General features: G+C 36.7%; 1 protein-coding gene and 1 non-coding gene across 2 annotated transcripts; one reads left to right on the top strand and one right to left on the bottom strand.

The window, feature by feature from the left end:
• Positions 1 to 10,000: 10,000 nt before the first annotated feature.
• Positions 10,001 to 11,412, top strand: LOC140005617 (uncharacterized). Its single transcript, XM_072046629.1, has 2 exons — positions 10,001 to 10,157; positions 10,244 to 11,412. Exons 1-2 carry the CDS (start codon positions 10,001 to 10,003, stop codon positions 11,410 to 11,412), a joined length of 1,326 nt encoding a protein of 441 aa, XP_071902730.1.
• Positions 10,390 to 10,496, bottom strand: LOC113687454 (small nucleolar RNA R71). Its single transcript, XR_003447761.1, has one exon. It is a non-coding gene; the product is annotated as a small nucleolar RNA R71 (small nucleolar RNA).
• Positions 11,413 to 26,533: the final 15,121 nt, after the last annotated feature.

The raw sequence follows: 26,533 nt of genomic DNA, 5'->3' as shown, positions 1-26,533 counted from the left end.
TGCCACCCAAATTGAAAGATCCAGGGAGTTTTACAGTTCCTTGCACTATCGGTAATGTAGAATTTTCTAAAGCACTTTGTGACCTTGGTGCAAGTGTGTCATTGATCCCTTTAACTGTGGCTAGGCAATTGGGGTTGAAAGAGTTGAAGCGTACTAACATTTCCTTGCAATTGGCTGACAGGTCTATTAGACATCCAATGGGCATATTGGAAAATGTGCTCATTAAAGTGCAGAAATTTATTATTCCTGTCGATTTTATTGTTTTAGATATGGAGGAAGATGTAAATGTACCTATTATACTTGGTAGACCATTTCTGGCCACTGCAGGTACAATAATAGATGTCAAACGAGGTAAGTTTAAGTTTCAAATCGGTGAAGAGGAAGTGGAATTTGATTTGAGTAAAGTAGAGAAATATCCCTCTTTTACCGACCATGTTTATTCGGTTGACATATGTGATGAATTGGCATTAGAAATGAGTCAAGTAAATCTTGCTAATGATTCTCTTGAACTTTGTCTTAATGGTATAGGTATACAAGAGGAACAGATTGAAGAAATGACTGAATTTTTGCAGGCACAAATTACTTATAAAAGGAGAAATGCATACGAGGCGTTAGGACTGAGCAAAGGGCTACCTCCACCATCATGTGAGCAAGCACCGCAGCTTGAGCTAAAGCCGCTGCCTAAGCACCTCAAATATGCGTTTCTTGGAGAAAAAGAGACATTGCCTGTGATTGTAAATTCAGCATTAAATGAGGAACAATTAGACAAGCTCTTACGTGTTTTAAGGAAGCATTTAAAGGCTATAGGATGGACAATTTCTGATATCAAAGGAATTAGTCAAACTATTTGTATGCACAGGATTTTATTGGAAGAAAATTCTAAACCAGTGGTTGAGACTCAAAGAAGGTTAAATCCAAACATGAAAGAAGTGGTAAGAGTAGAAATCCTTAAATGGTTGGATGCAGGTATAATTTTTCCAATTTCTGACAGTGTGTGGATTTCGCCTATCCATGTAGTACCAAAGAAAGGGGGGATAACCATAGTACATGGTAAAAATGATGAAATGATTCCCTCTAGAGTTGTGGTTGGTTGGCGAGTTTGTATTGATTACAGAAAATTGAATGCAGCTACTAGGAAGGATCATTTCCCTCTTCCTTTTCTTGATCAAATGGTAGAAAGATTGGCCGGATATGAATTTTATTGTTTCTTGGATGGTTTTTCAGGATACAATCAAATAGTCATTGCACCAGAAGATCAAAAGAAAACTACATTCACTTGTCCTTACGGTACTTTTGCATTTCGAAGGATGCCTTTTGGATTGTGCAATGCACCGGCCACTTTCCAACGATGCATGATGGCAATTTTTTCTGATTTTAATGAGAAAATTATGGAAATCTTCATGGATGATTTTTCTGTATTTGGATCTACTTATGATGATTGTCTTAACAATTTAGATCTAATTTTGCAGAGATGTGAAGAAACAAACCTTGTACTCAATTGGAAAAAATGTCACTTCATGGTTTGTGAAGGTATTGTGTTAGGCCACAAAATTTCCTCAGAAGGTATTGAGGTTGATCAAGCCAAAATAGAGATTATTGAGAGAATGCCTCCACCAACCAATGTGAAAGGCATTCGTAGCTTTCTTGGACATGTGGGATTCTATCGGCGATTTATTAAGGATTTTTTCAAGATTGCTAAACCTTTATGTGAATTACTTGCAAAAGATGTTCCTTTTCAATTTACTGATGAGTGTTTACTTGCTTTTAATAGGTTAAAGAAGCAACTTGTCTCCGCACCTATCATAGCATCACCGGATTGGAGCTTGCCATTCGAATTAATGTGTGACGCAAGTGATTTTGCAGTTGGGGCTGTTCTTGGGCAAAAACATAATAAGCGACTTCATGTCATTTATTATGCAAGTAAAATGTTAAATGAAACTCAAGTTAACTATGCAACAACAGAAAAGGAGTTGCTAGCAGTGATTTTTGCATTGGATAAATTTAGATCGTACTTAGTAGGATCTAAAGTTATCGTTTATACTGATCATGCAGCACTCAAGTATTTGTTAAATAAAAAAGATGCAAAACCGCGATTAATTCGATGGATTTTATTGTTGCAGGAATTTGACTTGGAGATCAAAGATAAAAAAGGATCCGAGAATTTAGTTGCAGATCATCTTTCTAGACTGGAGAACATGCAGCAAGATGACCATTGGTCCATTAAAGAAGAATTTCCAGATGAGTTTTTAATGGCAATTTATAAGTCACCATGGTATGCTGATCTAGTTAACTTTATAGCTAGTGGAGTGATACCAAATGATTTGAATTCTCATCAAAGAAAAAAATTCTTAAATGATGCTAAACATTACTTTTGGGAGGAACCATTCTTTTACAAACATTGTGCAGATGGAATAATTAGAAGATGTGTTCCGGAGGAGGAGGTACATAGCATTTTAATGCATTGTCATACTCTTGAAACGGGAGGTCATTTTAGTACTACTAAGACTGTAGCAAAGATATGGCAATCTGGATTTTATTGGCCTACTATGCACCAAGATACTAGAAATTGGGTGAAAAGTTGTGATCAATGCCAAAGAACCGGTAATATCTCAAGAAGGAATGAAATGCCTTTGACTATATATTTGGAAGTTGAGTTATTTGATGTTTGGGGCATTGATTTTATGGGACCATTTCCTAACTCATATAATAACAAGTACATCCTTTTAGCAGTTGATTATGTCTCTAAATGGGTGGAGGCCATTCCTTCACAAACTAATGAGGCTAAAGTTGTGCTTAAGTTCCTGAAACGGAACATATTTTGTAGGTTTGGAGTCCCAAAGGCAATAATAAACGACGAAGGTAAGCATTTTTGTAATAAAGCTATTGACACTTTGTTGTTTAAATATGGGTGCAGGCATAAAAAGTCACTCCCCTATCATCCTCAAGCTAATGGACAAGCGGAGTTGGCCAACCGGGAAATTAAAATCATTTTGGAAAAAACAGTAAACCGATCAAGAAAGGATTGGTCAAACAAGCTTGAAGATGCTTTATGGGCATATAGAACGGCATTTAAAACGCCGTTGGGAATGTCTCCATATAAGCTTGTTTATGGGAAAGCATGTCATTTACCTGTGGAAATAGAACATAGAGCTTATTGGGCTGTTAAAGCAATTAACTTTGATTTTAAATCTGCAGGTGAAAAGAGAATGCTTGAGTTAAGCGAATTGGAGGAATTGAGGTTGACTTCGTATGAGAATGTCAAGATTTACAAAGAAAAAGTGAAATTTTGGCATGATAAACATATCCTCCCTAAGCATTTTGAAGAAGGGCAAAAGGTTTTGATGTTTAACTCAAGGCTTAAATTATTTCCTGGAAAACTTAAGTCTCGATGGTCCGGTCCATTTGAAGTAGTTCGCATGTTTCCTTATGGAGCAGTGGAAATAAAAGGAGAAAATGGTGCTCCATTCAAAGTAAATGGTCAAAGATTGAAGCTCTATTTGGCAGGAGAAAAAGTTCCTAAAGGGGTAATTTACTCCTTAGGAAATGCAAAGGAGAATTAAAGAAGTTATAGGATTGTCGAGCCAACGACTATAAATAAAAGCGCTTGTTGGGAGACAACCCAATAATAATAGTGTATTTGTGTGTTTTTAGGTGTTTCTTACATTTTGGTGTGATTTAATTGACTAATTAGATGTATTTCACTTGTTTGTAGGAGGTACGGGAGTTTTATCATCCATCTCGGAGGTGCACTTGAAGAATATGTGTAAAAGGGAGTTTTTCTTACCAAATTGTGTTTTAAGTGCTCAAAATTCCCATGCATATACATACATTGTGCATTTCAAGTATATTTAAGTGAGTTTTGGTGATATCATGGTTATAAAGGCTCATGGACTCATTTGATATACATTTAATGCTCAAAAATGCCATTTTAGTGTAAAAATGCAAAAATGATTAAAGAACCTCACCCCTCGATTTTCAATGTAGATGTGTTTGTTGTGTTTTGAGAGGTTGGATATTATGTTTATGGTATATTACATGTGCATGGGACGTTGGAATTGAGAAAAGGGATGTCCAATGTGTAATTTGGAATTGGCAGAAAAAGGGAGAAAAAGTTTGAAAAAATTGCAGTTTCTGCAATTTGTTGCAGAGACACAAGGATCCGAGCTCGGATCCTAAAAAGCCCAGACAGATCCGACCGCGGATCCATCAATCCGAGCTCGGATCCATTCCAACCCAGACAGATCCGAGGGCTCGTCTGTGTTTCTGTTGGGGCTGATCCGAGCCTTGACGGATCCGAGGCCTTCCAGAACAGATCCGACCTCGGATCCGTTCGCGATAAGAAAGGAAACGAGGCCTCGGTTCCTCATTTTCCAGCTCCTTTCTCTTTCTCTCTCACCGAACCCTAACCCACCTTCATCAATCTTCCATTTGGCCCATTAATCCTTTGATCTTTCTCAACAAAAACATCCCAAATACTCTTGTGAGCATTAACCCTCAACAATTTGGAATCAAAAACACCAAATTGAGGGGTTTTGATCTTCAAAACGTGAAATAGGGCCAAACTGAAATCTTGCAATTTGAGGTCAAATTTGGGCTTGTTTGTCTTCCATTTTTGCATCATTATCATCCTCCATCATCACTCTACACATTTGAGGTAACAATTTACAATTTTCTTTGAGTTTACATAATCTCTAATTTTGCATTTTTCTATTTCTTGGGTATATTGTGATAAATTTGTATTTGTTAGAACTTCTTGATACAATTATGCTACATTGCACTTAAATAGATTGTTACAACTAGTTTTATGTTTATTTTTGAGAAAAATTGTGGATTTGGTGATAATTTTTGACATTTCTTTCTAAATTTTTGGGCTTGAGTATTGTATTGACTTAGAATTGTGAATTTTACTATATGAACTTGTTTCGAGAGGTATAAGTCACTAACATACCAATTGAACAATATATGCTCTCATTAGAACAATAGCCTATGGGATAAAAGAGTGTGTCCCTGATCAAGTTGACCACATTGAACCATTTTTACTTAAGATAATTAGCATTTGTTTGGATGAATTGGAACTCATATGTATGTACATTGAGTGTTATAAATTGGATTGGAGATATTCTCAAGTGTTTGAGTGTTCATTCTTGCAAATGGATATAATTTAAAATTGTTTGCACTTAATATGCATGAAATGATTTCTTTACTGCTAATATCCTTTCTGAGTGTGGGAATTGGATTTGACAATTGTTAGGAAGTTTATTTGTTTAATTTTGGGTACATTTTGGCAGGAAGTTTAGCCCTTTTTCAAGGGGAAACTCTACCGAAATTTTCTTAAAGTCTTGTTTATTAGTTGCGAGCAAGATTAAAATGTTTTGAATGCATATTCATCCTGATTGTGTGTAGATATCATGGCTCGCACAAGGAGGGCTATCATTCGTACTCCTACTCCTTCCTCAAGTGAGGAACACACACCTTCTGTGCATGAGGAGTCGCCTGAGGAAGAATCTCCTTCGCCTGAATCACCACCTCGATCTCGCCGGAAAACTGCATCCACTAGCCGTGATGAGCCACCGCCAGATTACGATACCACACGATTCACATCGCTCGAAAACCAAGAGTGGTATGAAGCCGGCCTGGCCAAAGAGATCATCATTGAGAAACACTTGGCTCCAGAGGTGGATGCGCACTACCATATTTCGACAGCATTCAAGAGGCTTGGATGGGAGAACATCCTTCAGTTGCCCAAGCACTACTACCCCAACCTGGTCAGGGAGTTTTATGCCAATGTGGAGAACAAGCAGAGCCACAGTGGAAATCTCATCGTCTCGTGGGTTCGAGATAAAAGAGTGACTCTCAATCGAGATACATTGAGACACTTCGTCCAACTCAAAGACGAAGGCGAAGATGTCAAACTGACCAAGGAATTCAAAGCTCGAGACCCTTGGCCAGTGGGAGAAGCCGTGGGCCGTCTAAATGGTCAATACCGTGAGCGAGAAAGTTCGAAAAAACTCACGGTATATGCCGACTCTTTCGAGCATCGGTACCACCTGATCTTCTACCTTTTTGCCTTCAATGTGGTGCCGAAAAAGAGTGGTAAACGGGAGATCCGAAATAGCGATCTCTATTTTCTGGATAAAATGATACATGGAGTGGGTAGGCAGTTGACAGGTATTCCTCTACCCAGCATTATCATCAGCTATATGCGAATCACAGCTCGTATGAGGGCCGGCGAGACTTGTTTTGGATTTCCTCGGCTGCTATCCCTCATCTTTGAGAAGCTCAAAATTCCCATTGGAACCGAGAGAGCTGTGGTAACTAGGTCGGCCGAGAAGGTAAATGATTCGTTACTCAAATCCTTGGGTATTTCTACTGATTTTGGAGCTACTTTGGTCCGGGACACAGGAGAAGCATCGACTTCCACTCAGCCTCCGCCTCACACTGAACCACAAGCGGAAACTCAAGAGACGGAGGCACAGCAGACTCTTCCTCCTCCGGTTCCACGACCACCTCCTCAATCGCGCTCCAAGTGGCAAGAGCTTCTCAATGCTATTTGCTGTATGGAGACGCGAGTTGTCGAGCGCATTGACCAGACGGAACGGATGATGACTGAGCGACTCGACCGACATGATCGCCGTCTTCGTGCGATCGAGGATCATTTTCATATTCGACGGTCCCCTACACCGACACCTCATCAGGAGGAGGGCCATATTGGTACCTCACAGGGTCCTCATGGAGCCGAGGAGGCAGTAGACCCTCGTTCCCAGCAGCCATGATGCTTTTTAGCGCATTCGACCTTTTATTTCTTTATTTTTCTTTTATTTTGTTAAGACAAACTTTGTAGCTTTTATTTTTCTTTAATTTAAATCATTTTGTGCTACTTATGGTATTTGGACAGAAAATGGATGAGCGTGATGATTAAAAGATTCAAACGGCATCACCACCTATTTTGAGGGAAGTTTCAGTTCTTTTACCTTCCTCTACAATGAGGACATTGTAGATTTTAAATGTGGGGGAGGCATTACTTATCTTATGGGTGATTGTGTGTTGAAATGCATGATTTTAGTTGTTTATGGCCAAAATGTTAACATTTTAAGTGTCTAATTCTTCCATTGGATAAAATGCTATGTGTATTTTGGAAAAGTTTAGTTCTTATTTGGCCTGGAATGAATTATTATGCAATTAGGATATTTACATTTTAGAAAGTATATTTGGTTAAATAAGAAAAATTATGCTTAGAATTTTGCAAAAATTAATGAGATTTATCATTTTTACTTAATTTTATAAGTAAGTGATTGATATAGTCAAAAACAAGGCCAAATTCTTCCTTTAATTATACTTAGAGGGAAAAAGAAACACTTGTTAAAAAAAAATTTAATATTATTATTTTTCTACTCCAATGATTCATATACTGAGTAACCGGGGGTTGGCATTTACAAATGTCGGCATTCGCGTAAAAAGGTATTGGAATTAAGAGTATGCTTAGCAATTTGAATAAGTGAAATGTTGAGTAACCGGGAATTTTCACCTAAAAATGTTGATTTTCGCGTAAAAAGACATTTTCACTATTTAAATAAAATGAAATGCGAATAAATCCCTCTAAATTGTTAAGTTTTGGGATGAGGAAGGCCATAAAATTGACTATGTGATTTACTTATTTGTGGAATTAGGATAGAATGAGAGATTGATTTGAATTTGTTATAATTTAAGGCATAATTATTTTTATTTAAATGAATATTATGAGTATTTAGTGTAATCTGAGAAATGGCATAATAATTGGTTTCTAGGTTTTTGAGGAATTAAATTTGACAAGAGTACGCATATTGTTTTCTCTATCTCTATTGAAAATTTGAAGTAAGTTTTGTGTAAAATTGCTTGACGACAAGCAATGATTCAAGTATGGGGGAATTTGATAAGTGAATATTTAACGTACATTTTGTACGAATTTGACATGAATTTTTGGTATGTTTTGAGAAGATTAAAGCCATATTTGAACTCTTTTGGTGATAATTGCTTAAATATTGTTTAAGGGTTCAGAAATTGATAAATGAGTGGATTAATGCGTTAATTTTGTGAAATTGTGAAGGTAATTGATGTATGAAATTCATGCACAAGTTGAAAGAAATGTCAGGGTCATCCAGAGGACAAAGTACACAAGAAATTGGGAGCAAAAATGAAGAAAAAGAGAAGAAGTGAAAAACTGAAAAATTGCTCAACACGGATCCGAGCTCGGATCCGTGTGTATAAGAGAGATCCGACCCCTCGTCTGTACTTCTGGCGGAGTGTATCCGAGGTCAGGACGATCCGACCTCGGATCCATCTTGTGCAGACCTCGGATCCTATAATCCGAGCTCGGATCCGTGTGCACAAGATGGATCCGAACCCTCGTCTGTACTTCTGGCGGAGAGTATCCGAGGTCAGGACGATCCGACCTCGGATCCATTATGAAATCCCTCGGATCCTGAAGATCCGTGCTCGGATCCATTTTCACTCCTCGGATCCGAGGCTCGGATCTGTCTCTCTCCTCAGCAAGTGCAACAGCCGTTTTTCTTTACCTTTTTCACAACTTTCCAGCTATTTTGAGGGACAGAAATCGGTGGCACATGCTTCTGCAACAAAAGAGAAGACCAAATGAGTATGGACAAAAGGAAATATCATATCTTTGACTTCTTTTTACAAAATCTGAGTGGAGGAAATTATGAAGTGAGAGGAATGGAATTTCTTCCACCTTTTATGCAGAAACACTGAGGAGAAGCAGGGAAATGACCATACGTAGCTAGTTTTCTTTCTTGTATCTAGTTTTCTCTCTAGATAGGAGTTCTTGGAGAAGTACTTGGAGAGTTTAACATATAATCATATTGTGCAAGAACATAGCAAGAATTGGAGAGCTTCACCTTCAATTGGCTAAGCTTTCTTTTATCTTTCTTATACTTGTACTTTATGAGGTTTTGCATTAATAAACTTGTGAGTTTGATTGTTAAATCATTCATGAGTAGCTAAACTCCTTCATCTAGGGAGTGGATGAAACTTATGGCTAAATAGTATAAATTGAATGTGATTTACACTTGTTATATCTTGTATTAACTTGTCTACTTGTGTAGCTGTGATTACTTGCTATTGATTGATCACCAATAGTTTGGTTATAGTTGTTATTGTTCAATGAGAATTGGTAATAACAATGGAAACACATGAGTAAAGCTTGAGTTGTATGTTCATGAAAATAGAGATACACTTAGGTGGATTACTTAGCATTTCATGAAATAAAACAGAGTAGTAGTAGTATTTCACCATGAAAATAGGGAAATCTATACTGCTTTAGGCCATTTCATCATGAAAATGAGACTTGGAAACTTTGGAAATGAATCTCTGGTTAAGCAAGAATAATAGCAAGAAGTAAATCCATTCATTTGTGTTGTTTATGCCATAAGTGGAATCTACATCCCTAGAATCTTCCTTAAGTGAAATTTCTCTATTTGCATTCAGCATTTGTTAAACTAGATTTATATACCAGATTTGTAGATTACAGCATTAGATTTTCTCTGCTCAAATTAATTGTTAGTCTAAATAATAGAGAAAATAAGGGATTAGTAATTGTTTGAATTGCTCCTCGTGGGATCGACCCGATACACATCTTGTACTACAATTGCGACCTGTATACTTGCAGTCCAACGGGTGTAAAATCGGAATTAAACTTGTACGTATGCAAAAAGCCCGTCAAGTTTTTGGCGCCGCTGCCGGGGAGCAGCAATATTAGGGCCTCATCATCTCTATTAATTTAGATAAATTGCATTATCTTTATTCAAGTTGTTGAATTAAAAGTATAAAAATTTTCTCTTGTTTTTGTTTGTAGTGTATGCACCGATCAAATCGAGGAGATGTACATTTCGATCCGGAAATTGAAAGAACATTACGCAGACAAAGGAGGAATACATCACATCAAGAGGAACAAGAGGTTTGGCAGCCAATAGAAGATATCTTGGTAGAATTACAATTTGAGGAAGAAATGGCAGAAAATGAATCAAATAGGAGAATTCTGCGAGATTTTGCTTTACCGGGAGCACAAGGATCTCAAACTAGCATTGTAAGACCAACGGTAAACGCTAATAACTTTGAGATAAAACCATCACTGATTCAAATGGTACAACAATCTCAATATGGAGGTAATGCTACTGAGGATCCAAATTCTCACTTGTCAACATTTTTCTTGAAATTTGTGATACAATTAAGTTTAATGGTGTTAGTGAAGATGCGATTAAACTTCGATTGTTTCCATTTTCACTAAGGGACAAGGCTAAAGTTTGGCTACAATCTCATCCTCCCAATACTTTTACTACTTGGGATGAATTAGCTAAGGCTTTTCTTAATAAATTCTTTCCACCTGGAAAAACTGCTAAATTGAGAATGGATATAACAAGTTTCTCTCAACAGGAAGGAGAGACATTGTATGAAGCTTGGGAGCGTTATCGGGAATTGCAAAGAAGATGCCCTCATCATGGTCTACCCGATTGGCTAGTAGTCCAAACATTTTACAATGGTTTCACCTATCCAACAAAGACACATGTAGATGCAGCAGCGGGAGGAGCTTTAATGGGAAAGACAGCTGAGGAAGCTCAGCAATTGATCGAAGAAATGGCTGCTAACAATTACCAATGGGCAAACGAACGAGGTAATTCAAGGAGAACCGCAGGTATGCTTGAAGTAGATACCTTGAATATGTTAAGTGCAAAAATTGATAATGTGGTTAAGATGCTTAATAGGCAAGTTGGTTCTAGTTCTAATCAAGGAGTAGTTGTTGCAAGTTGTACCATTTGCGGCGGAGATCATGATGATTTTATGTGTTCTAGCAGTGAACATGTTCAATATCTCAACAATTACAACCGTCCACCCCAAAACAATCCATACTCCAATACTTATAATCCAGGATGGCGTAATCACCCGAATTTTGGATGGAAAGATCAAGGGAACCAACAAAGACCAATTAATCCACCAGGTTTTCAACAAAAGCAAACACTGCATGAGTCCAAACCAGCTTGGGAATTGGCAATCGAAAAGCTAGCCAATGCATCAAATGATAAAATTGAAAAGTTAGCTAGTGCAACTACTCAACGGTTTGAAAGAATTGAGGGAAGAATGGACCAACTCACCAATATGTACAGGAATGTTGAGGTCCAATTAGGCCAAATTGCCAATGCGGTTAATAATCGCAACCAAGGGGATTTACCTAGCAAAACTGAAGTGAACCCAAGGGAGCATGTGAAGGCCATAACCCTCCGTAGTGGTAAGGAATTAGTTGAGCCGCCAGTAGTTGGAAGTGGAAGAGAGTTTGAAAAAAGAGAGAATAAGAAATTGAGTGAGTTAAAAGAGGGAAGCAAGGAAGAAAAAGGGAAAGAAAAGATAGAGGAAAATGAACTGTAAATGGAAGATGCAACACCAATTCCTCCACCGGTGCCATTCCCTCAAAGATTGAAGCCTTCAAGAAATGACAAAGAATTTGAGAAATTTGTCAACATTTTTAAACAATTACATATTAACATTCCTTTTGTGGATGCTATTTTGCAGATTCCTTCGTACGCGAAGTTTCTCAAGGAGATAATGACCAAGAAAAGGAAGTTGGTAGACAGTGAGACAATTGCATTAACAGAAGAATGTAATGCAATCATACAAAACAAATTGCCACCCAAATTGAAAGATCCAGGGAGTTTTACAGTTCCTTGCACTATCGGTAATGTAGAATTTTCTAAAGCACTTTGTGACCTTGGTGCAAGTGTGTCATTGATCCCTTTAACTGTGGCTAGGCAATTGGGGTTGAAAGAGTTGAAGCGTACTAACATTTCCTTGCAATTGGCTGACAGGTCTATTAGACATCCAATGGGCATATTGGAAAATGTGCTCATTAAAGTGCAGAAATTTATTATTCCTGTCGATTTTATTGTTTTAGATATGGAGGAAGATGTAAATGTACCTATTATACTTGGTAGACCATTTCTGGCCACTGCAGGTACAATAATAGATGTCAAACGAGGTAAGTTTAAGTTTCAAATCGGTGAAGAGGAAGTGGAATTTGATTTGAGTAAAGTAGAGAAATATCCCTCTTTTACCGACCATGTTTATTCGGTTGACATATGTGATGAATTGGCATTAGAAATGAGTCAAGTAAATCTTGCTAATGATTCTCTTGAACTTTGTCTTAATGGTATAGGTATACAAGAGGAACAGATTGAAGAAATGACTGAATTTTTGCAGGCACAAATTACTTATAAAAGGAGAAATGCATACGAGGCGTTAGGACTGAGCAAAGGGCTACCTCCACCATCATGTGAGCAAGCACCGCAGCTTGAGCTAAAGCCGCTGCCTAAGCACCTCAAATATGCGTTTCTTGGAGAAAAAGAGACATTGCCTGTGATTGTAAATTCAGCATTAAATGAGGAACAATTAGACAAGCTCTTACGTGTTTTAAGGAAGCATTTAAAGGCTATAGGATGGACAATTTCTGATATCAAAGGAATTAGTCAAACTATTTGTATGCACAGGATTTTATTGGAAGAAAATTCTAAACCAGTGGTTGAGACTCAAAGAAGGTTAAATCCAAACATGAAAGAAGTGGTAAGAGTAGAAATCCTTAAATGGTTGGATGCAGGTATAATTTTTCCAATTTCTGACAGTGTGTGGATTTCGCCTATCCATGTAGTACCAAAGAAAGGGGGGATAACCATAGTACATGGTAAAAATGATGAAATGATTCCCTCTAGAGTTGTGGTTGGTTGGCGAGTTTGTATTGATTACAGAAAATTGAATGCAGCTACTAGGAAGGATCATTTCCCTCTTCCTTTTCTTGATCAAATGGTAGAAAGATTGGCCGGATATGAATTTTATTGTTTCTTGGATGGTTTTTCAGGATACAATCAAATAGTCATTGCACCAGAAGATCAAGAGAAAACTACATTCACTTGTCCTTACGGTACTTTTGCATTTCGAAGGATGCCTTTTGGATTGTGCAATGCACCGGCCACTTTCCAACGATGCATGATGGCAATTTTTTCTGATTTTAATGAGAAAATTATGGAAATCTTCATGGATGATTTTTCTGTATTTGGATCTACTTATGATGATTGTCTTAACAATTTAGATCTAATTTTGCAGAGATGTGAAGAAACAAACCTTGTACTCAATTGGAAAAAATGTCACTTCATGGTTTGTGAAGGTATTGTGTTAGGCCACAAAATTTTCTCAGAAGGTATTGAGGTTGATCAAGCCAAAATAGAGATTATTGAGAGAATGCCTCCACCAACCAATGTGAAAGGCATTCGTAGCTTTCTTGGACATGTGGGATTCTATCGGCGATTTATTAAGGATTTTTTCAAGATTGCTAAACCTTTATGTGAATTACTTGCAAAAGATGTTCCTTTTCAATTTACTGATGAGTGTTTACTTGCTTTTAATAGGTTAAAGAAGCAACTTGTCTCCGCACCTATCATAGCATCACCGGATTGGAGCTTGCCATTCGAATTAATGTGTGACGCAAGTGATTTTGCAGTTGGGGCTGTTCTTGGGCAAAAACATAATAAGCGACTTCATGTCATTTATTATGCAAGTAAAATGTTAAATGAAACTCAAGTTAACTATGCAACAACAGAAAAGGAGTTGCTAGCAGTGATTTTTGCATTGGATAAATTTAGATCGTACTTAGTAGGATCTAAAGTTATCGTTTATACTGATCATGCAGCACTCAAGTATTTGTTAAATAAAAAAGATGCAAAACCGCGATTAATTCGATGGATTTTATTGTTGCAGGAATTTGACTTGGAGATCAAAGATAAAAAAGGATCCGAGAATTTAGTTGCAGATCATCTTTCTAGACTGGAGAACATGCAGCAAGATGACCATTGGTCCATTAAAGAAGAATTTCCAGATGAGTTTTTAATGGCAATTTATAAGTCACCATGGTATGCTGATCTAGTTAACTTTATAGCTAGTGGAGTGATACCAAATGATTTGAATTCTCATCAAAGAAAAAAATTCTTAAATGATGCTAAACATTACTTTTGGGAGGAACCATTCTTTTACAAACATTGTGCAGATGGAATAATTAGAAGATGTGTTCCGGAGGAGGAGGTACATAGCATTTTAATGCATTGTCATACTCTTGAAACGGGAGGTCATTTTAGTACTACTAAGACTGTAGCAAAGATATGGCAATCTGGATTTTATTGGCCTACTATGCACCAAGATACTAGAAATTGGGTGAAAAGTTGTGATCAATGCCAAAGAACCGGTAATATCTCAAGAAGGAATGAAATGCCTTTGACTATATATTTGGAAGTTGAGTTATTTGATGTTTGGGGCATTGATTTTATGGGACCATTTCCTAACTCATATAATAACAAGTACATCCTTTTAGCAGTTGATTATGTCTCTAAATGGGTGGAGGCCATTCCTTCACAAACTAATGAGGCTAAAGTTGTGCTTAAGTTCCTGAAACGGAACATATTTTGTAGGTTTGGAGTCCCAAAGGCAATAATAAACGACGAAGGTAAGCATTTTTGTAATAAAGCTATTGACACTTTGTTGTTTAAATATGGGTGCAGGCATAAAAAGTCACTCCCCTATCATCCTCAAGCTAATGGACAAGCGGAGTTGGCCAACCGGGAAATTAAAATCATTTTGGAAAAAACAGTAAACCGATCAAGAAAGGATTGGTCAAACAAGCTTGAAGATGCTTTATGGGCATATAGAACGGCATTTAAAATGCCGTTGGGAATGTCTCCATATAAGCTTGTTTATGGGAAAGCATGTCATTTACCTGTGGAAATAGAACATAGAGCTTATTGGGCTGTTAAAGCAATTAACTTTGATTTTAAATCTGCAGGTGAAAAGAGAATGCTTGAGTTAAGCGAATTGGAGGAATTGAGGTTGACTTCGTATGAGAATGTCAAGATTTACAAAGAAAAAGTGAAATTTTGGCATGATAAACATATCCTCCCTAAGCATTTTGAAGAAGGGCAAAAGGTTTTGATGTTTAACTCAAGGCTTAAATTATTTCCTGGAAAACTTAAGTCTCGATGGTCCGGTCCATTTGAAGTAGTTCGCATGTTTCCTTATGGAGCAGTGGAAATAAAAGGAGAAAATGGTGCTCCATTCAAAGTAAATGGTCAAAGATTGAAGCTCTATTTGGCAGGAGAAAAAGTTCCTAAAGGGGTAATTTACTCCTTAGGAAATGCAAAGGAGAATTAAAGAAGTTATAGGATTGTCGAGCCAACGACTATAAACAAAAGCGCTTGTTGGGAGACAACCCAATAATAATAGTGTATTTGTGTGTTTTTAGGTGTTTCTTACATTTTGGTGTGATTTAATTGACTAATTAGATGTATTTCACTTGTTTGTAGGAGGTACGGGAGTTTTATCATCCATCTCGGAGGTGCACTTGAAGAATATGTGTAAAAGGGAGTTTTTCTTACCAAATTGTGTTTTAAGTGCTCAAAATTCCCATGCATATACATACATTGTGCATTTCAAGTATATTTAAGTGAGTTTTGGTGATATCATGGTTATAAAGGCTCATGGACTCATTTGATATACATTTAATGCTCAAAAATGCCATTTTAGTGTAAAAATGCAAAAATGATTAAAGAACCTCACCCCTCGATTTTCAATGTAGATGTGTTTGTTGTGTTTTGAGAGGTTGGATATTATGTTTATGGTATATTACATGTGCATGGGACGTTGGAATTGAGAAAAGGGATGTCCAATGTGTAATTTGGAATTGGCAGAAAAAGGGAGAAAAAGTTTGAAAAAATTGCAGTTTCTGCAATTTGTTGCAGAGACACAAGGATCCGAGCTCGGATCCTAAAAAGCCCAGACAGATCCGACCGCGGATCCATCAATCCGAGCTCGGATCCATTCCAACCCAGACAGATCCGAGGGCTCGTCTGTGTTTCTGTTGGGGCTGATCCGAGCCTTGACGGATCCGAGGCCTTCCAGAACAGATCCGACCTCGGATCCGTTCGCGATAAGAAAGGAAACGAGGCCTCGGTTCCTCATTTTCCAGCTCCTTTCTCTTTCTCTCTCACCGAACCCTAACCCACCTTCATCAATCTTCCATTTGGCCCATTAATCCTTTGATCTTTCTCAACAAAAACATCCCAAATACTCTTGTGAGCATTAACCCTCAACAATTTGGAATCAAAAACACCAAATTGAGGGATTTTGATCTTCAAAACGTGAAATAGGGCCAAACTGAAATCTTGCAATTTGAGGTCAAATTTGGGCTTGTTTGTCTTCCATTTTTGCATCATTATCATCCTCCATCATCACTCTACACATTTGAGGTAACAATTTACAATTTTCTTTGAGTTTACATAATCTCTAATTTTGCATTTTTCTATTTCTTGGGTATATTGTGATAAATTTGTATTTGTTAGAACTTCTTGATACAATTATGCTACATTGCACTTAAATAGATTGTTACAACTAGTTTTATGTTTATTTTTGAGAAAAATTGTGGATTTGGTGATAATTTTTGACATTTCTTTCTAAATTTTTGGGCTTGAGTATTGTATTGACTTAGAATTGTGAATTTTACTATATGAACTTGTTTCGAGAGGTATAAGTCACTAACATACCAATTGAACAATATATGCTCTCATTAGAACAATAGCCTATGGGATAAAAGAGTGTGTCCCTGATCAAGTTGACCACATTGAACCATTTTTACTTAAGATAATTAGCATTTGTTTGGATGAATTGGAACTCATATGTATGTACATTGAGTGTTATAAATTGGATTGGAGATATTCTCAAGTGTTTGAGTGTTCATTCTTGCAAATGGATATAATTTAAAATTGTTTGCACTTAATATGCATGAAATGATTTCTTTACTGCTAATATCCTTTCTGAGTGTGGGAATTGGATTTGACAATTGTTAGGAAGTTTATTTGTTTAATTTTGGGTACATTTTGGCAGGAAGTTTAGCCCTTTTTCAAGGGGAAACTCTACCGAAATTTTCTTAAAGTCTTGTTTATTAGTTGCGAGCAAGATTAAAATGTTTTGAATGCATATTCATCCTGATTGTGTGTAGATATCATGGCTCGCACAAGGAGGGCTATCATTCGTACTCCTACTCCTTCCTCAAGTGAGGAACACACACCTTCTGTGCATGAGGAGTCGCCTGAGGAAGAATCTCCTTCGCCTGAATCACCACCTCGATCTCGCCGGAAAACTGCATCCACTAGCCGTGATGAGCCACCGCCAGATTACGATACCACACGATTCACATCGCTCGAAAACCAAGAGTGGTATGAAGCCGGCCTGGCCAAAGAGATCATCATTGAGAAACACTTGGCTCCAGAGGTGGATGCGCACTACCATATTTCGACAGCATTCAAGAGGCTTGGATGGGAGAACATCCTTCAGTTGCCCAAGCACTACTACCCCAACCTGGTCAGGGAGTTTTATGCCAATGTGGAGAACAAGCAGAGCCACAGTGGAAATCTCATCGTCTCGTGGGTTCGAGATAAAAGAGTGACTCTCAATCGAGATACATTGAGACACTTCGTCCAACTCAAAGACGAAGGCGAAGATGTCAAACTGACCAAGGAATTCAAAGCTCGAGACCCTTGGCCAGTGGGAGAAGCCGTGGGCCGTCTAAATGGTCAATACCGTGAGCGAGAAAGTTCGAAAAAACTCACGGTATATGCCGACTCCTTCGAGCATCGGTACCACCTGATCTTCTACCTTTTTGCCTTCAATGTGGTGCCGAAAAAGAGTGGTAAACGGGAGATCCGAAATAGCGATCTCTATTTTCTGGATAAAATGATACATGGAGTGGGTAGGCAGTTGACAGGTATTCCTCTACCCAGCATTATCATCAGCTATATGCGAATCACAGCTCGTATGAGGGCCGGCGAGACTTGTTTTGGATTTCCTCGGCTGCTATCCCTCATCTTTGAGAAGCTCAAAATTCCCATTGGAACCGAGAGAGCTGTGGTAACTAGGTCGGCCGAGAAGGTAAATGATTCGTTACTCAAATCCTTGGGTATTTCTACTGATTTTGGAGCTACTTTGGTCCGGGACACAGGAGAAGCATCGACTTCCACTCAGCCTCCGCCTCACACTGAACCACAAGCGGAAACTCAAGAGACGGAGGCACAGCAGACTCTTCCTCCTCCGGTTCCACGACCACCTCCTCAATCGCGCTCCAAGTGGCAAGAGCTTCTCAATGCTATTTGCTGTATGGAGACGCGAGTTGTCGAGCGCATTGACCAGACGGAACGGATGATGACTGAGCGACTCGACCGACATGATCGCCGTCTTCGTGCGATCGAGGATCATTTTCATATTCGACGGTCCCCTACACCGACACCTCATCAGGAGGAGGGCCATATTGGTACCTCACAGGGTCCTCATGGAGCCGAGGAGGCAGTAGACCCTCGTTCCCAGCAGCCATGATGCTTTTTAGCGCATTCGACCTTTTATTTCTTTATTTTTCTTTTATTTTGTTAAGACAAACTTTGTAGCTTTTATTTTTCTTTAATTTAAATCATTTTGTGCTACTTATGGTATTTGGACAGAAAATGGATGAGCGTGATGATTAAAAGATTCAAACGGCATCACCACCTATTTTGAGGGAAGTTTCAGTTCTTTTACCTTCCTCTACAATGAGGACATTGTAGATTTTAAATGTGGGGGAGGCATTACTTATCTTATGGGTGATTGTGTGTTGAAATGCATGATTTTAGTTGTTTATGGCCAAAATGTTAACATTTTAAGTGTCTAATTCTTCCATTGGATAAAATGCTATGTGTATTTTGGAAAAGTTTAGTTCTTATTTGGCCTGGAATGAATTATTATGCAATTAGGATATTTACATTTTAGAAAGTATATTTGGTTAAATAAGAAAAATTATGCTTAGAATTTTGCAAAAATTAATGAGATTTATCATTTTTACTTAATTTTATAAGTAAGTGATTGATATAGTCAAAAACAAGGCCAAATTCTTCCTTTAATTATACTTAGAGGGAAAAAGAAACACTTGTTAAAAAAAAAATTTAATATTATTATTTTTCTACTCCAATGATTCATATACTGAGTAACCGGGGGTTGGCATTTACAAATGTCGGCATTCGCGTAAAAAGGTATTGGAATTAAGAGTATGCTTAGCAATTTGAATAAGTGAAATGTTGAGTAACCGGGAATTTTCACCTAAAAATGTTGATTTTCGCGTAAAAAGACATTTTCACTATTTAAATAAAATGAAATGCGAATAAATCCCTCTAAATTGTTAAGTTTTGGGATGAGGAAGGCCATAAAATTGACTATGTGATTTACTTATTTGTGGAATTAGGATAGAATGAGAGATTGATTTGAATTTGTTATAATTTAAGGCATAATTATTTTTATTTAAATGAATATTATGAGTATTTAGTGTAATCTGAGAAATGGCATAATAATTGGTTTCTAGGTTTTTGAGGAATTAAATTTGACAAGAGTACGCATATTGTTTTCTCTATCTCTATTGAAAATTTGAAGTAAGTTTTGTGTAAAATTGCTTGACGACAAGCAATGATTCAAGTATGGGGGAATTTGATAAGTGAATATTTAACGTACATTTTGTACGAATTTGACATGAATTTTTGGTATGTTTTGAGAAGATTAAAGCCATATTTGAACTCTTTTGGTGATAATTGCTTAAATATTGTTTAAGGGTTCAGAAATTGATAAATGAGTGGATTAATGCGTTAATTTTGTGAAATTGTGAAGGTAATTGATGTATGAAATTCATGCACAAGTTGAAAGAAATGTCAGGGTCATCCAGAGGACAAAGTACACAAGAAATTGGGAGCAAAAATGAAGAAAAAGAGAAGAAGTGAAAAACTGAAAAATTGCTCAACACGGATCCGAGCTCGGATCCGTGTGTATAAGAGAGATCCGACCCCTCGTCTGTACTTCTGGCGGAGTGTATCCGAGGTCAGGACGATCCGACCTCGGATCCATCTTGTGCAGACCTCGGATCCTATAATCCGAGCTCGGATCCGTGTGCACAAGATGGATCCGAACCCTCGTCTGTACTTCTGGCGGAGAGTATCCGAGGTCAGGACGATCCGACCTCGGATCCATTATGAAATCCCTCGGATCCTGAAGATCCGTGCTCGGATCCATTTTCACTCCTCGGATCCGAGGCTCGGATCTGTCTCTCTCCTCAGCAAGTGCAACAGCCGTTTTTCTTTACCTTTTTCACAACTTTCCAGCTATTTTGAGGGATAGAAATCGGTGGCACATGCTTCTGCAACAAAAGAGAAGACCAAATGAGTATGGACAAAAGGAAATATCATATCTTTGACTTCTTTTTACAAAATCTGAGTGGAGGAAATTATGAAGTGAGAGGAATGGAATTTCTTCCACCTTTTATGCAGAAACACTGAGGAGAAGCAGGGAAATGACCATACGTAGCTAGTTTTCTTTCTTGTATCTAGTTTTCTCTCTAGATAGGAGTTCTTGGAGAAGTACTTGGAGAGTTTCACATATAATCATATTGTGCAAGAACATAGCAAGAATTGGAGAGCTTCACCTTCAATTGGCTAAGCTTTCTTTTATCTTTCTTATACTTGTACTTTATGAGGTTTTGCATTAATAAACTTGTGAGTTTGATTGTTAAATCATTCATGAGTAGCTAAATTCCTTCATCTAGGGAGTGGATGAAACTTATGGCTAAATAGTATAAATTGAATGTGATTTACACTTGTTATATCTTGTATTAACTTGTCTACTTGTGTAGCTGTGATTACTTGCTATTGATTGATCACCAATAGTTTGGTTATAGTTGTTATTGTTCAATGAGAATTGGTAATAACAATGGAAACACATGAGTAAAGCTTGAGTTGTATGTTCATGAAAATAGAGATACACTTAGGTGGATTACTTAGCATTTCATGAAATAAAACAGAGTAGTAATAGTATTTCACCATGAAAATAGGGAAATCTATACTGCTTTAGGCCATTTCATCATGAAAATGAGACTTGGAAACTTTGGAAATGAATCTCTGGTTAAGCAAGAATAATAGCAAGAAGTAAATCCATTCATTTGTGTTGTTTATGCCATAAGTGGAATCTACATCCCTAGAATCTTCCTTAAGTGAAATTTCTCTATTTGCATTCAGCATTTGTTAAACTAGATTTATATACCAGATTTGTAGATTACAGCATTAGATTTTCTCTGCTCAAATTAATTGTTAGTCTAAATAATAGAGAAAATAAGGGCTTAGTAATTGTTTGAATTGCTCCTCGTGGGATCGACCCGATACACATCTTGTACTACAATTGCGACCTGTATACTTGCAGTCCAACGGGTGTAAAATCGGAATTAAACTTGTACGTATGCAAAAAGCCCGTCACTTTTCATTCAACGTTTGATTCCTGATTTACATACTGAACCTCTTCAGTAAGTTCTCTCGAGTTTTTCTTCCTAACACTTTTCTTGTAGAGTAAAAACTTTCTATTCAAGTCAAAGATATATTTAGTGTTTCCCTAATCCCAAAATCATGGTTGTTAAGAACATTCTATTGAGGTCGAAGATAAATCTAGTGTTTCCCTAATGCTAAAATCATGGTTGTTTTACGTGATTGTTGCTCTTTAGTGACCACATATTTGATACAACCAACGGTCAGTTGATTAGTGCAGAGAAAATTTTGATAAAGACAAGAAATATTTCTAGATGATATATCTAATAACTTGGCTAGCACTGTAGTTCATAAAATGCATTTATAATAACTACACATTTCACCAATGCAAAATTTGCTAACAAAAGTAATGTCTTGGTCAATGTACGGGGATCTTCAGCGGATTTGATGGTGTATGTAGGTACTTTGTCATCATCCTAAAATCCAACTATGTATAATATGCCAGAGTAAATAGATGCTATTAGTTTTAAATTTAAATTTTGGTGAAATACAAGAGCTTAATCTTCTCTATATAATCAACATGAAATTTAATTTATCGTTTTTCTACACGTCTTCAATCAAAGTATTCACAAGTAAAAAGAATTTAAGGAAATTATGTGAGGAATTTTGTTGTTATTTCACCTTTTTGTTTTAATGTATAAACTTGTTGCATTAGTATATACATAGTTATATTAGTCTATACTTGTTTGGTGCAGCTGATATTGGTGTCTATAGAAGTTCCAAATCCCACTTTCTGTGTTGTTGCATCAATAGAGACTTGTCAATAGCCACCGTTGATAATGGGCAAACAATTGATAGCTCTCATTAAATTTGGACACAACATCAACCCTAATTTTTATATTGAATCAAGATTTAGCGTCAAAATTCAACAAAAATCATAAGGAAGTCTTGAATATAAGAAACCAATTTGGGTAATTTGCCATATCAACCTTGCGACACTTAAACTTCACAAGATTTGTAGCACTCTTTTGATACCTAGAAAATCTATATAAAAAAAAGCATCAATTATACTCAAAATAAGCTAATTATATACTCCCTCCGTCCCAAAAATTTCGTCGCACTTAGAAAACTGTGTTTTTTATGAATAGTTCCAACACAGGTGAGTTGCTTACCATTTTGTCCCTCGCCCAAGCTCTTCATGTAAATGCACTGGGAATTCGGTATTGATGCTAATTCAAATTAAAAGCCTAAAGAACTACTGGAGGTAGGACCAGAACTTTTGTTTTGTTTGCATATGTCTTGTGCGTGCTTTGCACGCTGAAGTTTCAACCAAGTTCCTTATGGTTTTTCACTCCACGCATATATTCATATGAACTTTTGAAGCACGTGAATACTGAACAAGTGGGTTCAAATGGCACACTTCACTTGATTATTGTGGGGACCAAAAGGGTAAAAGAATGAAATTGAATGAAAAGTCTTTACTATATTTAGCAAGTGACAAATATTTTAGGACAGCCCAAAAAGGAAAGCATGACACTTTCAATGGGACGGAGGGAGTATCAATTGAGGTATCAAAATTCTCAAAAACCATGATATGACTTATGACTATGCTTTTCATTCAAAGCATGAAAATCGCGTGTCTTTTTTACATTTGACATAAAAGAGAAAAATGAATACCATTAGTCAAACCACTAGATGAAAATCACATAAGCATATAAATTTCTTTCAAAAGAAATTTAACTCTCATAAAATATTTTTAAAAAAAATTGGAAATTGGGATTCAAAGGTAATGTATAGAATATGAATCTAAATTATGAATTTTCTCACTACTTAATATTGAATTTTAGTTTTAACTTACTAAAATTGTGTTTGAATTAACAAATATAAACACATAATCAAGAATGATTTCTAATATGACGTCTCGAATCCATTGGCTTGGCCCAATAACTTTTTGAAGTGAAACCATGGGGTTAAAATAGTTAATCAAAAATTATTTAGGTTAATTATATTTACCTCCCTTGAAGTTTGTCCATAATACCAAACAAACCTTATGCATTGGTCAAATAACATTCAACCCCCTTGACCATCTAAATGTTTATCAATAAGCCCCTTGCCATTATCAATCGTTAGTTATTATAGTGACACGAAGAAAGGAAAAGTTTTGAGCCCCAAAATGCCATTCTCTTCCCAAGAACATATCAATGTTCTTCCCCACCTTTCTTTTTACCCCCATAAAAACACTTATTCTATTCTTCCTCACGATCAAACCTCATCAAAGCCTACCCCGCAATCCTATGACCTCTATCACCCACCTTTATCAACATCTATTAAAAATTCTAAACTCCAATCCTATATTTTTATCCCTTCTTAAATCTTGCAAGGTAGGTCAAGATAGTAGGGGGAAAAAAAAAGAAAGGCCATTTGCTAGCTTTTTATAAAGGATTCAACAAGCCGTGAATTGGGTGAAAATGAAAATCAGATTAGAGACCAAAAAATATGATGGTGGTGTTCAGAATACCTACCAATACTACTTCTAAAATGCTACTACAACTGTCCTCATCTTCTCTCTGCTCGATGAAATGCCACAAAAAAGTGATCCTTGGGTTTAGGGAGATGGGTTTTGTGAAATAATAATTTTCATGAGATTTCGTGAGTTTGGAGAAATCGAGTGATGTTTTGTTTCTTCAAATGAGATTTCTAATAATTCCACTAATACTACAAGTATCAAGATAGATAGCATGTTCTTGTTGTTCCATGAGTTCTTGACAATGAAGATTGCATTTTTTTTCCTTTCTTCCCAAATCTGAAATCCAGAGTTAGAATCACTGGACAACAGATCATTATATCAAAGTTGGAATTTGAATATAGATCCCGTGGTATCCTTAAATCTGAATTTTGTAATTGATAGATTCATAGATTTTTTATTTCTCCAACTTCCCCTCATATGAATTTTAGACATGGTTGATGTATATCTAGGCAACATCTCATCGTTTTTGTTGAGATTTGTATGAGGTTGCCACCCGAGGTAGGCAAGAAAATTTTTGAGTTTTTTTTTCCTTTGTTTATTCCGAGATTCAGAACATCTTTAGTGGCAATTTGGACTTTTCACTAAATCCGTTAATCTAAATTAACAAAAGTTACTATAAGGGGGCTATTGGTTATTTGGCCAAACCACAACGTTTATTTAGTAATATGGACAAATCTCAAGGGAGGTAAATATAATTAATCCAAATTATTTAGTAGCCTATGGACCAGAATTAACATATCAATCACTATCTCCATATAGATTAGGTGCTTTGTGGGGTATTTTTAAAAAATTTATAATAGTGGAATATATGAAAAACTTTTATTAAAAATTATTAAATCATTTTAGAGATGTTTTTGGAGGTATTTTGAGAATGTAGTTTGGTGTGCTTTTAAAATTTATAATCTTTTGGGATATTTTTTAAAAATAAAAATAACACTACCATCATCCATTACTACCACCTACCATCGGCATTACCTCCTCTCTCCTCTCTTCTTCATCCTTCTTTCTTCTCTCTCTTCCTCTACCTCCCTTTCCCTTCCCTTTTTCCTTCCTCATTCCTCCTCCTCTTCCCTTCTTTCTCTTCCTCCTCTAGTCGGCTCCCATCTCCTTTCTATGGCAACTTCGATTGTCATCAGAGATCTAGTCGTGACTAGAGTTGCCATGGAAGGGTGAGGAGGGCCTGCTAGAAGGGAAAGGAATGGAGGAGAGAAAAGGAAGGGAGGAAAGAGAAGGAAAGGGAACGAAGAAGAATGAAGGAGGGGCAAATAGGGGGAAAGAAATTGGAGAAAAGGAGAGATGGGTGGTGGTGGTGTGTAGAAGAAAAAAATATGGTATGATTTTAAAAAATATTTTTGTAAGTTGTATTTAAGATTGAATATTTTTAGAGTTATTTTTGGAGTGTGTTACTATAGATTTGTATATGATAAACAAGTATTTCAAAATCTCTTCAATCAAAACAGGGCCATACTTTCCAAATGCTGTATGTGGGATAGATAATCGACAGTCTCGCACCTACTCCCACTTAAGAATTTTACATCCTCATAAAGTTAGATCAAATAAACTGTTCACTTAGTTGTGTGCTAGACAATGTGGCACTTAGTCCTGCAACTTCCAGAGGTCGTCGTCATTGAATGTAATATTTAACCCTACACAATAATTAGCTCCTTGAAGTGTCCTAATTATTCCATCACCAGGACTTTATATATATTTTCTACATAAGTAGTAAAAGAGCGAAGGATGTTATGCTTTTTCGGCATCGAACATGTGATTTCCATTCATCACGTGACCTTCCTTCTCCTTTGTTTAGTGCATGGCATGGGTTTAACTTAATAGAGTCCTTCGAACTCTAAGTCATCTCCTCTCATCTCCCATTGCTCTTCCTCACACTTTCTCTCCCTTTCCTTTCCTTTCCCTATTCCTATCCCTCTACTGCTCCTGTTCCTTCTCTTGTTGCTCTATTAGAAGATTTTGAAAGCCTTTCTATTTGTCTCATCTTTTTCTCCTTTTCTTTAGTCTTCTCCTTTTAATAGTGTAAAACCCATAAAGCAAACAATTTTCAGCTACTTCTTTTGAAAATAATCATATCTCAAAATTTGCAGGAATCTTTCAAGGTTATGAGAGCGGTTGAAACTAAGAAGATGGAGGAAAGGCCAATAGGTTGAGGTTTGGGAAGCACATAATGCGACTTCTAACCATTTTGATAGGGTTGAAGAAGGGTTAGATGAATTAATTTCTCATTTTGGTAGAATACAAGATCAATTACATGTTTTGTATGAAATTATTTCTTCTAATCATATGCAAATTGAACCTAGCATGAATGGTGAAAATGTTGTATGTTAAAATAGATTGCATTTTGATGAAAACGGTACATCTAATATGTGTTTTAATGAAAAAATGTCTATTTCACATTATAATACCTTTAACACTAACTTTGAATCTCATGAGATGAGTATTAACGACTCATTTTTCACCCCTTTTGAAGAACGTATTGAGAGTATAGGTTTTAAAATATTATTAAGAAATTCCCGTAGCATTTCCTTTGCAGAGTTCTCCAATGATACATATTCAAAGTAATATCTATGAAATACTTGAGATAGGTAAGTCTCTTCCCTCTCTC

Source organism: Coffea arabica, chromosome 1c (genome assembly GCF_036785885.1).
Source record: "Coffea arabica cultivar ET-39 chromosome 1c, Coffea Arabica ET-39 HiFi, whole genome shotgun sequence".
In the NCBI taxonomy this organism is placed as follows: domain Eukaryota; kingdom Viridiplantae; phylum Streptophyta; class Magnoliopsida; order Gentianales; family Rubiaceae; genus Coffea; species Coffea arabica.
The sequence above is the reverse complement of the archived record's forward strand: the minus strand, read 5'-3'. Positions and strand labels throughout refer to the sequence as shown.

Coding starts and splice junctions, on each gene's coding strand:
- LOC140005617 (XM_072046629.1), top strand. CDS start 10,001: ATGGCAGAAAATGAATCAAATAGGAGAATTCTGCGAGATTTTGCTTTA. Junction 10,158..10,243: donor ACAACAATCTCAATATGGAG/GTAATGCTACTG, acceptor GTGTTAGTGAAG/ATGCGATTAAACTTCGATTG.